Source organism: Mixophyes fleayi, chromosome 5, assembly GCF_038048845.1.
Source record: "Mixophyes fleayi isolate aMixFle1 chromosome 5, aMixFle1.hap1, whole genome shotgun sequence".
Taxonomy (NCBI): domain Eukaryota; kingdom Metazoa; phylum Chordata; class Amphibia; order Anura; family Limnodynastidae; genus Mixophyes; species Mixophyes fleayi.
The window spans coordinates 23,923,339-23,939,022 of NC_134406.1; the positions used below are offsets into that span (position 1 = coordinate 23,923,339).

The 15,684-nt window shown below is 39.5% G+C and overlaps 1 protein-coding gene across 3 annotated transcripts in view; it reads right to left on the reverse strand.

Annotated features, from left to right (window-relative positions):
* CDK14 (cyclin dependent kinase 14) overlaps window positions 1–15,684 on the reverse strand; it is a 453,985-nt gene that overhangs the window by 310,739 nt on the left and 127,562 nt on the right. For all 3 annotated transcript variants that reach the window (XM_075211845.1, XM_075211846.1, XM_075211847.1), the window contains one exon: window positions 7,278–7,357. In XM_075211845.1, the coding sequence (XP_075067946.1) occupies window positions 7,278–7,357 (80 nt within the window). The remainder of the gene's footprint in view (window positions 1–7,277; window positions 7,358–15,684) is intronic.

The following is a 15,684-nucleotide window of genomic DNA, read 5'->3' on the forward strand; positions in this document are numbered from 1 at the left end:
ATATGACTGAGGACATAACTAAGAGGCACAATATGACTGGGGGCACAACTAAGATGCACAATATGACTGGTGGCATAACTAAGAGGCACAATATGATTGGGGCACAACTAAGAGGCACAATATGACTGAGGGCATAACTAAGAGGCACAATATGACTGGGGTCATAACTAAGAGGCACAATATGACTGGGGGCATAACTAAGAGGCACAATATGACTGGGGGCATAACTAAGAGGCACAATATGACTGGGGGCATAACTAAGAGGCACAATATGACTGAGGGCATAACTAAGAGGCACAATATGACTGGGGGCATAACTAAGAGGGATAATATGATTGGGGGCACAACTGTATCAGTATAACTGGCACACCTGGGCATGAAAGATTTTTGCCGGCGCACTGATAGAAAAAGGTTGCCGACCCCTGGTCTAGAGATTAGCCCATATGGTGGCATCAGTATGAATTACTTGAATCCCCTCTCCTAAACCACTGCCCACTTTTGCACCATTAAGTCATAGCACCCACTGAGAGTCAATAAATATCACCACAGTGGCTTAGTGGTTAGCAATTCTGCCTCACAGCGCTGGGGTCATGAGTTCAATTCCTGACCATGGCCTTATCTGTGTGGAGTTTGTATGTTCTCCCTGTTTGCGTGGGTTTCCTCCGGGTGCTCCGTTTTCTTCCCACACTCCAAAAACATTCTGGTAGATTAATTGGTTGCCATCAAAAATTGACCCTAGTCTCTCTGTCTGTGTGTGTATGTTGGGAATTTAGACTGTAAGCTCCAATGGGGCAGGGATTGAAGTGCGTGAGTTCTCTGTACAGCGCTGCGGAATCAGTGGTGCTATATAAATAAATGATGATGATGAAACTGTAACAAGGCACCAATTACCAGTCTGAAATAGCTACAGTTGAGGGAAAGATTGTAAATTAAGTTTCGTGGGACAGACAAGAGTGTGAAGTTCCAGCATACACATTCATGTTACATTTCACACTGTATTTGTATATTTCTAATTGATGTCAATACAATCTGTTGTGTGGTTGGGTTGGTGTAGGATTAAGAACACATAAGGCCAAACTATCTATGGAACGTGCCCAATTTCATGCCCAAATGCAAACCAAGGAGCATATTTCTCAGAACAGATTTTAAACTATTACTCTTCTCTAATTGTATACACAGAAGATTTATTCAGGAATACTTACTACTGATCGACATAAAATACTCAAATAAAAATACAAAAACCTAATGCTGATTCTTAATGAACTGAATGATATAACTACACCCTTTTTTTAATAAAATACAATTAAACATTGGTAAAATCGTCTTCAGGTGTCATAATCAACTGAATGGACTCTACCTGTGTACAATTAAAGTATGTCAATTGTCTTCAAGATAAATACATCAGTCTCCAAGAGGTATCAGAGTTGGTTAGAAGTTTTCCAAACAAGGTCTTCATCATGAAGATCAAAGAGCAATCAGAGAAGACTTATATACCCCCAGAACATTGTAAAGTCCATTATAAAGAAACTGAAAGAACATGATACAACTGTGACTTTGTCTAGTTCCAGTCTTCCATAGCAGAGATGGGAGAAGCACTCCATGACAGGAGCCCAGGCACTTCCCAAATCCACACTTTATGGAAAGGTAGCACAAAGAAAACCAATGTTGAAGGAAACACACAAAATTTCCTCCAGACGTTTGCCAGAGATCATGTGGGAGATCCACATACCAAGCGGAGGATGACTCTATGATCTGATGAGAATGATTGAAGATCTAACTTGTAGATTTAAATGCTATACATCCTTTTAGTACAACTAACACAGCCCATCATACCAAGAACACTATCACTACCCTGAAGCATGATGATGGGAGCAAAATGCTATGGGTATGTTTCTCAATTTCATGGAAGGGCAAATTCATCAGTATAGATGGCAAAATCTAATAGAGTTGGAAGGATAAATCCTGGAGTAAAGCCTGCTGCAGTCTTTAGGAGACCTAGGACTTGGGAGAGGATTAATCAGCAGGACAATAATCCAAAGACTACACCAAACTTGAAGTGTCTTAAAAACAAAATTAAACAAAAAAAAAATGAATGTTCTGGACTGGCCCAGATCACAGTTCTACTAATAATCTGTGCAATGATTTGACGTTCACAAAAGGTTCCAACCTGATTGAATCTGAGCAATACAGCAAGACAAATGGATGGAAATCACAGTGCAGATGGGTAAAGCTGGGAAAGACCCAAATAGACTCTCAGCTCTAATTGCAGTTAATGACACTTCTAGTATTAAAACACAGCGCTGAATAGTTATTTTTTTTCATTTGACATTAGTGTATTTTGAGTTGATCAATAGTAAGAATTCCAGAATAAATCTATTTTGATTCCATGATATAAAAAAAACACTTAAAATTCATATAAGCATCTGCTGTCCTATAACATGCATGACATCTCCCCTAAGGAAGCTCTCCATATCCTGGTGAAACAATCATTGGGCCTGTTTGGCATGCCATGTCCTCAAACTTGTCTACTCTCTCGGAATGTCCAGGAAACTCTTGAATTTCGGGTAGTTCTCCCGGACTCCAGGGAGAGCAGGCCTTTCTCCTGGAATCCGCCCATTTTGCTAGTGAAGTGGGTGGGACTGTGGCCTCAATGATGCGATTTGTGGCACCATCCCCTACTACACTTGCCACGGGATCTCCCGGAGGAAAGTTTATAAAGTTAGCAAGCATGCATGTCCATCTGACTCTACGAATGTGCTCTAACCCTTCTCTACAATAACAAAATGCTGTTGTACTGCTGCAGTGGCTCCCAAACTGTGCGCCACGGCTCCCTGGGAATCCGCAGCGATCTCACAGGGGTTTCGCGGCCAGGGCTGGTGATAAGCAAGGCGGGGGAGTACTTGGTAATTATTTTGGCTTAGGAGCACCTTGAAGAAATGATGGAGACCCTAAGGGTGCCTCGAACTGAGAAAGTTTGGGATCCCCTGCACTACTGCATTTATTACCCCACACATGGACCCAAGAGTGGAGCTTCCCACGAGCTGTGGGATCAGTAGGAAATGGAGCAACAGTGAGTGGCGCTAGTGACGGAAGATCTGCCGCTCTATCTCCCACTAGCACCAACAGGACACGTCATGCCCAATACACAGAGCCAAACCATCATTCCTCCAGGACATGGGGAGGTTCCTTGGTGGAGCAGGTCATGAGTTCAATTACCGACCACGGCCTTATCTGTGAGGAGTTTGTATGTTCTCCCCATGTTTGCGGGGGTTTCCTCCGGGTGCTCCGGTTTCCTCCCACACTCCAAAAAACATACTGGTAGGTTAAGTGCTATCAAAATTGACCCTAGTCTCTCCTTCTCTGTGTGTCTCCCTCTCTGTGAGTGTGTGTCTCTATTAAGGAATTTAGACTGTAAGCTCCAATGGGGCAGGGACTGTTGTGAATGAGTTCTCTGTACAGCGCTGCAGAAATAGTGGCGCTATATAAATAAATGATGATGATGATGATGATGATTAATGTAAATATCTGCTGTCCTTTAATGTGGTTTTAATATAAAATATCTTTCTAATGTTATCAATGCCTCTGCACCCTTATCTATTGGATATTTAATTTGCAGATCCTAACGGCACTCCCCTACATTGTGTTACATCTCAGAGACTGATTGAGTAAATAAAGTCTTTTCTTTATATTCAATATTTTTACTATGATTTTAACAAAATACCAACATTGTGAATAGCTACAGAAGAGAATCTTGTGTCACAGTTACAAAACATTTACAAATACTGAACTTTTTCCGCTCTTAATTACTGAATTCACTGACCTACGATATATGATAAATAACATTCATTTCTGTGGTCCAGCTGTTGTCTTGATATACGATACATTACATTATCTCTCCAGCAAACTTTCCTCCTTTATGTCAATTCTGTGCGGCTCCCCAGGGAGCTCAGGTTTTATCATAAGGACTTAAATAAGTAAAAATCTCAAACAAAAAGAGAGTTCTAACATCCTTTATATTGTGACAGAGGCATTTCTGCAGCTTTCTTCTTCACTTTTGTTCAGTTCAACCTGAAATTGCTGTCTAACAAAAAGACTCATAGGTTGGCTCAGCAGGTTACCCAATTTAAACGAAAAAATCTCCTGCCAGAGGTATTCATGTTTTTCAAACAATACTGTAGAACAAAATATAGGACTACAATAAATGCAGCGATTACAGGGCTTTCCTCTCAACCTTGCTTTACATACACAAAGATACTAGTTAATATAAGGAAAACCACATTTTAATAAGAAACAGAAGTCCTCCTACAGCGTTCTGATGTGAAACAGTTATCCTGTGTAGACTTGAAAGGTTGTTTCACGCTGAATGGAACAATGAGAGGAATATAGCATAAAGGTCTGGTTGTAAGAACTGTGCACTGTGGGTTTGCTTGTTAATATATAGTGCTGTGTATGTAGCAAGAAGATACTATTGCAAAGCATTCAGTACAATGTAAGCATCTCATTAACAGAGACTGGATAATTTCATAATTTGGATAAAACGTATTTAAATTACGATAACTACTTTTTTATTTTGTAGGGCTAGGTCCACAAACTGGGCAAATTTGAATATGACCTGATACAACCTTATTGAATGATCTCTGAATTCCAAGTTTATACATACGGTACAATGGCATAGCGTTGTAAAAATCAGCACCTCCAATTAAAGGGCAACACCATCCAGGGGGTAAATGTATGAACATGCGGGTTCTTCAAGACCCGCGTGTTCAGCGTGTTCGGCGATTAAATTTCAAGCGGCGCTGCATTATAAAGGGAAACTTCCCTTTACAATGCAGCGCCGCTTGAAATTTAATCGCCGAACACGCTGGTGTTGAAGAACCTGCATGTTCATACATTTGCCCCATGGTGTGATTTTAAGGATAGCTGTATCCAGACAACTTAATCCACAATGCAGATAATAGAACATCCTCCTTTCTGATATGACTAACGGCTCGTTTAGATAAGTTACTAGAGCCAGACTGGTAGAGATGTTCACCTATAGCAGCCGCCTTTCCCATAGAACTAGTGTATTCAGAGGTACTCGGATGCCCCCAGGACTTAGCTCTGTAGTAGTAGTAGTAGTAGTAGTAGTAGTAGTAGTAGTAGTAGTAGTAGCTTAACACAAACAAACCATAACGCAAGGTAGAGGAAACCAGAAAACTGGAGGCAGGTGTCAGGAGCAGGCAACAGGTTGTGGGTCTGTATAAAGTAGGAATACCAATAAATAAGCCAGGAGGTCAGGACAGGCAACAAAAGTGAAAAAGTAAGATACAGGCAGAGGTCAAAAGGGTACAGGCGTCCTAGCGAGGCCCAATTAAAAGCCAAAGGTCACAACGGGAAATCAGATCAGTAATAGCTGGCTATACACAGGAACAGGGAAGCTGGTTAGCACTTACTGCAGTACAGCCAAGCCCTCCCTGCCTTAAATGTAAATATGCACCAATCAGCTTGGTGCAACACAAGTGTCCCTAATCAGCCCAGCTGGCTGATAAACGTAACTTTTAATTTCACTATAACGCGACAGGCTGCCTAGCTGGCCTGGGTGGCGGCGGAGAATGTAGAGCGCCCCGGCCGTTGCCATGGTGACGGCCGGGACGAGAAACAGGAAGGGACGTTCCGGCTGTTGAAATAGCGGCCAGGCGGCTCTTGACACTTTCTTCAACCTTGTTTTGGGATCGGCTGCATCTACCGAGATAGACAATCACAAAACAGTAAGGAATAGACCACTGCTGTCAATGACACCATGGAGATAGTTGCCAGGAAATCACGGAAATAATTTCCTTCAGGTCTTCTCAGGTTCAGAGATAAACCATTATGCGAGCAGCAGATAGAGGTGGCTGCGCTTTAGATTTGATCTGTGCTCTACCTCCCACATAACCATCTTCTCACAAATATAAACATTTGGTGACGTCAGAGGGATAATTGAAGGTGGTGCCAAAAAGTATGTTCACATCAAGGACACAGTTGTTTAGAAGATCTACTGAATACATTCTCAGTTCAGCTGCTGGACCCAGTGACTTCCTGTCAATGCTCCTCTCTATTCCTCCTCTTATACTCTCTACTGCTTCCACCAAACATGGGGAACAAACATCCTAGTTCTGTTGCCAGGAACGAGGATGATGGTAAAGAAAAACACCAGGCTACACACAGATATTTCAAGCTGGCAGATAACCAAAAAAGTGGGCTTTGCAGCACGAAGGTAACATCCTTATCTGGAACCAGAAGAAGGGAGGTTCTGTTAGGATAATGGTAAAGGAATGTTACGGTTGCCTGCAGCTGACTGGTTTAAGATTTTTACATTGATTAGTTCATGTTTTATGTCTCCACTTTGCGTTGTCTCCTCATCCCACAGTGCCAGATAACCGGTAACTGCACAGAAATTCCAGTGGCCAGCAGCTGCTTTATTATTGGTGACCGATAGCGCTGCTGCCTTACTATAGCAACACTTCACCATCAAGTGTTCCCCACTTCTTAGACAGAAAGCGCGTTTGGGCAGAGCCATCTTTACCTTCTTTTTCTCATGTCATTGTATTTTGTTTGTCTTGTGATCCCCTCAATGTACTGTGCTGTGTAATATGTCAGTGCTTTATAAAGGATAATGATAATAATGATGGTATCAATAGTCTGCAATGGATTCTTAATCCAGCCAACTCATTTACACATTATATCCCACAGCTACGTACAAACAAGTACACAAGCAGGTGCACAAGAGGAGGCTCCGTGCAGTCAGAGAATTAACTAAACTATATAATAGTAATAGTATATTGTATATAATAGTTTAAAAATAATGAATGTGAACATAATGCAGAAGAGGGCCATGGAGGTAACAGGTTATAGCATTATAGTCTCCGTCACCCCTAATTAGAGGGTCGCTGTGCTTTATGTCTCTAACATATACTTTTGGGGAGGTCACCTCATTTATTTAGTAACGGCTAAAGTTCAACCCTCAACATGTTGTCAATCAAAATAAGATCTTACAACATCAAGGGGGGATGATAAAGTGAGAGCAGCCTGTTAATAACAGGGTATGTTTGTAAAGTCAGACAGACAGACCAATGTGCGTCTTCCAGAACGCACCTAAACCAGGCAGCTTCTATATTATTACAAATAAACCCCAGTTTCTTACATTGCAACATCATGAAACCTATGTGCCGTTTTTGGTCACATGGACTTTCTTTGGCTTTGTACAGTGCACCAGACTATGCTGGCGCCATCATATATAAAATGAGACGTATACGCACCTTCCCTGATGGCAGTAAATGGAGTCCCCTCCTCCTCTTGTAATCTTATCACCTTCAATGCCACCAGTTTTCCATTTACTCTGAAAGAGAAGAAAAATTATGTTATTGCACAGCATATGGGGCAGAAGATCTACGGTATTACCAATGTATGAGCTGCTTTAAGAAAAACCTGTAACTAGTGCTCTGTACATATGAAATGGCCGGAATAAAATTACTTCTTTATAGGTTTATATCCCTAGTTCATGTAGCGTACCCATTGCCTATACAGAGGACGCAGCAATTGTGTGCATAGAACAACTCTGCATGTGAATTTAGTCCAGAGATCGGCCACAGGAGCCCTTCTTCAGTTCCTTCATAATTTGATATCAGATTTGTTTTTGGTAGCTTGTAACAATTGTTTATCTTACAATAAAATGGCTGCTGTAACGTTAGTACAAATAAACGTCTCTTTGATTAAATGTATTGTTTTCAAGGAAAAAGTGTTATTTCTCCTGCGGAGGAACTAGCTGGAGAAGGGCGCATTAACCCGCAAGTTTCTTGACACTTGGGAGAGTTATATAACATATTGCTTATTCCTCCACGAGTACAGCTTGGAGAATGTTTCTACCAAACACTCTGGTACGAAACCAGAGTGTTCCGTCAAGATTCTCCAATATCTACATAGGAGACTGTGTGAACCCTCATTCCTCCTCTGGTCTCTCCGCACCTCAGGTTCTCTAGGTTTTCTATTTTCCTTTTGATATATGTGTGGGATGGAGAGTGCGGGGCTCTTCATTTATTCCTTTCTCTAGTGACACCATAATTCTTGATATAACCATAATTTAACTATGCAAAGTTTCATTGCTGGAATATGATGCAACTTCCTACATTCACGAACCTGGACTGTTGTCTCTGAAGTTGAGAAAAAGACTAAATAACACTACGGGCCTTATTCATTAGTGATCTTATCTTGTGCAAAAGTTAAGATGCTTATTTTAAGAAGAAACGGGGAGATAAGAGTGAAGTTAAGATGAATTTGCATCTTAACTTAAGAAATTCTTCAATTATGCAGTGGATTTTGCTTCTTATCTCCCTTTTCTGGGCATGCACAGAGTGCATTTGCTTAAGATAAGCAAAAAAGAGCAGATAAGATCACTAATGAATCAGGCCCAATGTCTCTCTTGTCGTACCTATAAAACATGTAATAATATATATGTACATGGATGTTCATTGAATTTGAAAATGGTTAACAACATCTGTTATATATCTGTCAATTGTACATTTACGAACTTCTTCAATAAAATGGTTTTAATTTTTTTTTATTGTCTTATCTTCCAAACACAGGTTAAGGGTGATGTGCGGACCTGTAGAAGGTTAGAGGGCCGACCAATGCTGCTCCTGAATGCATCAGGTTGCCCATCGCGGATTTAGTGCATCAAATCTCTATGGACTAGAAGTCGCAAGTGGGACTAAGTGAATTCACAGGCTGCACAGGTGTAGATGACACAGTGGCCATCTCCTATATTAAAAGCACATAGTAAAATTGCCAAAATGGAAAATCCTTATTGTAGCTGAAAGGCTAAATTAAATGTAAGGGATATTTTCTAACACAAATGTTCACCTTCCTGAGTTCTTATGAAATATTCAGGATGCCGATTTACCGAATCACAATCCTATTATGAATCATTTGTCAGCCACAGAGGACAACCACAGAGTATCCTTAAATAACTTTTCAAACAGACAGTCTGTAATAATGACAAAAATCAGCAACGTTTACTGCAACTTCAGCGAATAAGTACATTGCACGTCTGTGTCCTATATAAAAGTGACCACTAAATGGTCGATGGCTAAACACTATATAACCAGGACCATTGTTACATGTGTAACACACACACACAACCTGACCACAGTGGCTTTGTTTGCTATTTAGAATAGAATATGGATGTGTTACATATAACTTCATCTTCATCATCAGCTATTTATATAGCGCCACTAATTCCGCAGCGTTGTACAGAGAACTCACTCACATCAGTCCTTGCTCCATTGGAGCTTACAGTCTAAATTCCCTAACACAGACAGACAGAGACACACACACAGGCTAGGGTCAATTTGGTAGCAGCTAATTAACCTACCAGTATGTTTTTGGAGTTTGGGAGGAAACTAGAGCACCCGGAGGAAACCCACACAAACACAGGGAGACATATAAACTCCACACAGATAAGGCCATGGTCAAGAATCAAACTCATGACCCCAGTGCTGAGAGGCAGAAGTGCTAACCACTAAGCCACCAGCAATGTGTGCGAATACATTTCCTATAAATACACACAAACACAAAAAAGCTTCATGATCCACCATGTTAATAGCACACATATTTATAGATTATACATACCCGTATTTACCCATGTATAAGACGCACCTGTATAAATCATGTGAAAAAATTGAGGATATCCTCAATTTTTTCACAGAGTAATTGTGCAGCGGGTACAGAGAGGAGAGACGGAGTTCTAACCCTATTGCTAATTCTGCCTTACCCTGTCAGATGCTTCCTCTGTCCGGTAAAGTCTTCTTTCTTCTGTCCGTTCTGATCCTAATGCTGGAAAGTCGCTTACCGTCCTCTTCCCGATGCCCGGATGTCCAATCAGGACTTTGACAAAGTCCTGATTGGACAAAACGCCAAATGCAGTAACCGGAAGTGTGTGTTCCAACTGTGGTTCACGCACCACAACCGGTCATCGCGAAGAGGACGGTAAAAGGTGCGTCTTATACATGGGGAAATACGGTAAATAATAATATATAAGCAACCACAAAATTTTGCACTGTACAGTGGGGAGGTAGAGAATAAGTTATTAAAGAGAGCAAAGTGTAGCTAAAGGAGTAAATTTGTACCTTGCCAAACCCATGTTGATTTGGAGGGGTTGTGAATTTAAACTGCGGGGACAGATTTATAGTTGGGATAGGCTATGTCCTAGATCAACTTTAAATTTCAGTGTAAAAATAAAGCTATGAAGTATTTGTGTGCTACATGAGAAAGCAGCCAGTATTTAACTTATGTGCAAAATAATAATCTAATTTGCCCCCCTTGCATTGTAACATGGTTTGTCCAGGAGCAAGCTTACTCCTTTTTTTTGCTCTGCTATCCTTAACGACTCAGGCCCGTTGAGTTTGATAAAATAATTTGGGACACCAAGGACAGTATAACAGCTGGACACATGAGAGGTCAGGGGAGAAGAGGTAGATTTGGATGTCACAGAGGTGGCACAGGAGACCTAAAGAGTTGATTAGTTCACCAAGGGATGGGATGTACAGAGAGAAGAGCAGAGGGTTGAGAATGAAGTCCTGAAGGACCCCAACGGGTAAAGGAAGAGGAGAGAAAATGACCCGGAGTACTTTGGAATAACAGGGAGGGTGCACCAGTCAGGGTATAGGTTGGTCAGGGAGGCTCTAATAATTAGATGGGTTTTCAGACAGCGTTTAAAGATTTGAAGGCTTGGCGAGAGTCTGATCGGACATGATAAGTAATTCCGAAGGAGTGTAGCGGCAAAGAAAAAAAATCTTGTAGGCAAGAGTGAGAGGTGGTTATCAAAGAGGAGGCAATGGGGAAGCCACAGTGAATGCACCAGATGATAATGAGCCGAGAGAAAACATGGTGACAAGTAGGTACTCACATTTGGTCTGTTATGCTTGTAAAACACAGTGTAACAGAAAAGAGCACACAGCAATAAATACTACAACAAAAGTGTGCATGTCAGCAAAGAAGAAGACTGAACTAAACAAACGTTCACTGATCAACAAAAGGCTCTAAATTTTAACAGGTCTTTAACATCCGCTGCTGGTCCTGGCAAGTAGATACAAAAATTTCTCGTAAACAGCATAGTTTCAATTGATTATTAATTTATAATCAAGTCTTCATAAGGGCAAAGTACAAAATGCTTTGAAACAAAATGTTTGATACTTACAGAAAACCACAGTATTGGCTATTTGATAAATGATCTAGGTAGATTAGAGGAATGGTCAAGAGAGTGCCAACTACAGTTTAATGCCAAAAATTTCAAAATCATGACCTTGGGTGTCAAAAACCCAAAAGCGAAATATAATATTAACGGCACTATCATGAAAACTACTGAGGAGGAAAGGGATCTAGGAGTCACTATTTCAGGTGACTTAAAGGCAGGTAAGTAATGTAACAAAGCAATGAGCAAGGCAAGTCAGATGCTTGGTTGCATAGGGAGAGGAATCAGTAGCAGAAAGAAAGAAGTAATAATACCACTGTATAGGTCATTGGTACGGCCTCATCTAGAATACTGTGTCCATATCTCCAGAACTGTGCCGTAACTAGGGCTGTGCGACAGGGGTGACCGCCCAGGGCGCAAAGCTGTAGGGGGGTGCAATTTAGGAATATTTTAGGTTAATTTGGTTAAAATTGAGGGCTAGGGGGGCGGCATTTGTCTTTCTCGCCCAGGGCGCTAGAATTCTAAGTTACGGCTCTGTCCAGAAGGATATAAATACATTAGAGTCTGTACAAAGTAAGGCAACTAAAATGGTTCAATTTGCCTGCGACTGACAATAGGTTTAGCAGAACTTATGAAATAGAAAGTATAAAAAAAAAAAAATGTGTTTGACGCACAGGCAACACCAGCATAAAACTCACCATAACAGAAGAAACTAGTTTTGAAAGGTCACTATAGGCTTTAAACGGCTAGGATCAAGTTTATCTCTCAATGTTAATGGTCTTCTGTGAAGGATGTTAATGTTCCGGATAGATTATTTTTCAGCAGAGGATCTTTAGGAAAAATTTGCCAAACTGTCTGCAATAGATCCTTTATTTTATTGTGTTAAGGAATGTGGTGACCTATTTCTGCAGTGTTATTCTTATGACAACTATTACAATCTATGTAACTATGCACATCCACTTATTTGAGGAAAGTTTTGTAATGATGTGTTCTTTATTGTCAATACTAAGAACCACATGCAGATAGTCAATTTCATTAGGGGTAGCCTTAAAAGTTAATTTTAAATTAAAATAATTTTCATTAAATCTGAGAATAAGATCCAGATATAAAGTGGCACCTAAGTGATGTCTATAGAGGCTCGTGATTGTAACAAAGAGGTTAATTAGCAAGATGTACTAAGTCCTCAAACTTTCATGTATACAAACTGGCAAAACTAAGTGCAAACCAGGTCCCCATAACAGTCCTATAATAATAATAATAATAATAATAATAATAATAATAATAATAATAATAATAAACCAATCCAGGGGAATAGGAGAGTATAAAAAGACGACAGTGCACATGCGCACTTCCGCAGTCCAAGATGGCAGCCTCCATAAGAAGACGGAGGACCCATCACCGCCGCCGAGAGGCCCGACAGAGGAGGTCTGCCTTGAACACAGAACCCCGGTAAGGGAATCGGACCATCAGTTGTGACAAAGTATTTATAAACACCACATGTAAATTAAGTCTCATTCCTATTAGTGTCACTTTACATGCATTTACAAGCGCTTTTAATGCTAGTACATTACATGTCAGTGGTTCCGACAATGAATCCCACTGTCTCTCTATTAACCTGTACCCAGAGGTATTTGTACTAGTGCTTAGTTGCATTGCATTTTCCTGGTCCCTGCTCCATTGACTTGTGTTTACCACAGATAAACAAATTGGGGAAAGACTATGTGACCTCCAACGACCCTCAAAACATTAGTAAAAATGCTAATACTCACAAAATATACAAATGTGAGCAATAAACATTTTCATGCATTTAACGCAAGTTAACACCAGTGGGTATTAGGCCATATGTCTAATTGTATTCAAGTTCCATTTCAAGCTAACTAAAGAGCAATTTTCCTGGTGTCAGCAAAATGGTTGCACTCTCTGTAGAGATATTTGTATTAATGGCATCATAAATGGGTTTAGGGTAGCCCAGAAAATTACCTTTTCTTGGCAATATTCTATTGTGAGAAAATGTGATCATAAAAAAGCACACAAGTGACCAACAAATTATCAAAATCAGCTGCGGAGAATGTTCAAAGTCAATTCCAATATGTAACTTGCAACGGGTGTTGTACGAATTATCGGCTCTGACAAAGCCGACACACTTCAGCACTACAAATTAACCCCGAAAGCAATATCAGGCGGTGGGGCCGGCCATTGCCGCTTTAAAAGCGGAATTTGCACTCAGTTTACTAAAAATTACGTAATTTCTTTATTTAGATCTTTCTCACAGTCGCAGTTTAGATCTGTAGATCGTTCCAGCTACTGGACAGAATGACTGCTTGCTATATGGTAAGACTACATTCTCGTACTCGTACATGAAAAAACAGTCAGTATTTAACTTATGTGCAAAACAGAATATTAATTTGCACCCCTTGCATTGTAACATGGTTTTGTCCAGGAGACTGAAATAAGAAGTTTCTCAAGTTAAGATCATTAATGAATCAGGCCCGATGTTCTTGCTTTTGGGGTTAATTTGTAGTGCTTAAGGTGGAATAAAGTCTCTAGAAGGTCTCTTGAGCAAAGCAAAATTTATTTTTCATTTAAGGTTGCAACTATTGGTGTCAAAAAGGCAAGAGTCTATGAAAGGCTAGTTAGTATAAATAAGAAATAAACAGGTGCATATTATAGTGAATGCACCAGATATATACTCATATTTGGTCTGTTACATTTGCAGAAAAATACTTTCTTCAAATAAGTGAATACAAATAGTCATCTAGCTGGTTACTAGCTGGATAACCAATATACCCTATAGTCAGTTTAGGAGGGTGAAGCTGAACTGTACAAAGTATATCATACTTGAGTCTTAGACAAAGATTTTATATAATAGGCTCAAACATGACATTTCCTTGGGAAACTCCAGAGTTAGAATATTTTCTGCAAAAAAAAAAATTCTGGGAAGAACACCGATTACAGAACAATTGGAATATACTTCTTAAAAGTGCTCTTGTGGCCTACTTGTGAACTAGAATATCATTTACAGGAGACAACGAAGCTGAGAGATAATCTTAATGCTAACCAGTTAAAGCATGTAGTGATAATTATAGGTGTGAAATACCCAGATGTTTGTGTTATCACAGCATGAAACACACCAAGATATCTTTCATTTCCATATCACATGCTATTCTTGGCTTATTCTCAGCCAAATGGACTGCAGCATTAGTTATATCATCATTATCAGCTATATATATGTAGCGCCACTAATTCTGCAGCGCTGTACAGAGAACTCACTCACATCATTTCATTTGCTGAATAGGTTCCAAATTGAAGACCCCAGACACTTAACCATCACCTAGAGTGGATACTACCCTCCAAAACACATGATAGATTCATTGTATAATGTATAGGGGGTGTCTTTGATTTATAAATTAGAGACTTTACTGCTAGATGGGCTTAATGAAGCTATCAATACATTTTAATTAGATCTTGTGTGACACTGGTTAGTATAGGAAGCTTTGATTAGGTACTTCATCATTAAATGTCTTTTAAAAAATATTTTGTATCAGCTTCAATAACAATATGAATTACATTAATTATCTTTTTAAACTTACGTATAGGTCTTTACGCCTCATGAACGGTTTTTAATAATTTACTTTAATATATTTGTTCTTAATTGTTTGGCTCACATTGAGTAATTAACAAGTGCTACTTTGTTTGTATATAACCGTAACATTGTTTACATTTAGAATGTAACTATTTAGCCTGAGTTCAGCTACTACAGATGTAAATACTGTGGTTTCCAGGGAATATTGAACAGTTGCTCAAATTATGTATTATGTATCTAGTCCTGATGATGATGTCTACCTTCTATTAACCAAAGCGCATGCACAGTGAATCCCAAATATCTGTTCCAAAATTCCTTAAAAGGAAGAATATAGCAAAATAATAAACACATTACTGTAAATATTTGCACCTATTCTGGCCTCCTCTTCAGATTTTCCACAACTTGCTCCAAAACAAAAGATGATAATAATAATAATAATAATAATAATAATAATAATAATATAATGGGTATATTATCCACTAACAGAAATTGAAGAGAAGCTTCAAAACCATACAAGCATGCTTTTAATTAGGATACAGAATGCAAAGGACACTTGAGCTTTATACATTTTATGGTAATAGGATTTTTTATTTTGTTTGCATAATAGTCACAACAATCCTGGATATCTCTGGAGTAAATTAGATTTGGTGGATATATATAATTTTATTTTTTTAAAATTCTACTCTATCCGTTCTTTTCCCTCTCTCATTTCCTAGTACACTACTTTCACTCTAAGTATTACCAATTACTATGCCTGTATTAGAAATAAACACATTTATCCACTTAATGTTTTGATTGCCCAATTTACGACATGTCAGCGCCACACTAAATCTACAGATCAATAGAATATAAATCAGCGTTTCTGCTGAATAACCAGCTCACAAGCAAATACTAA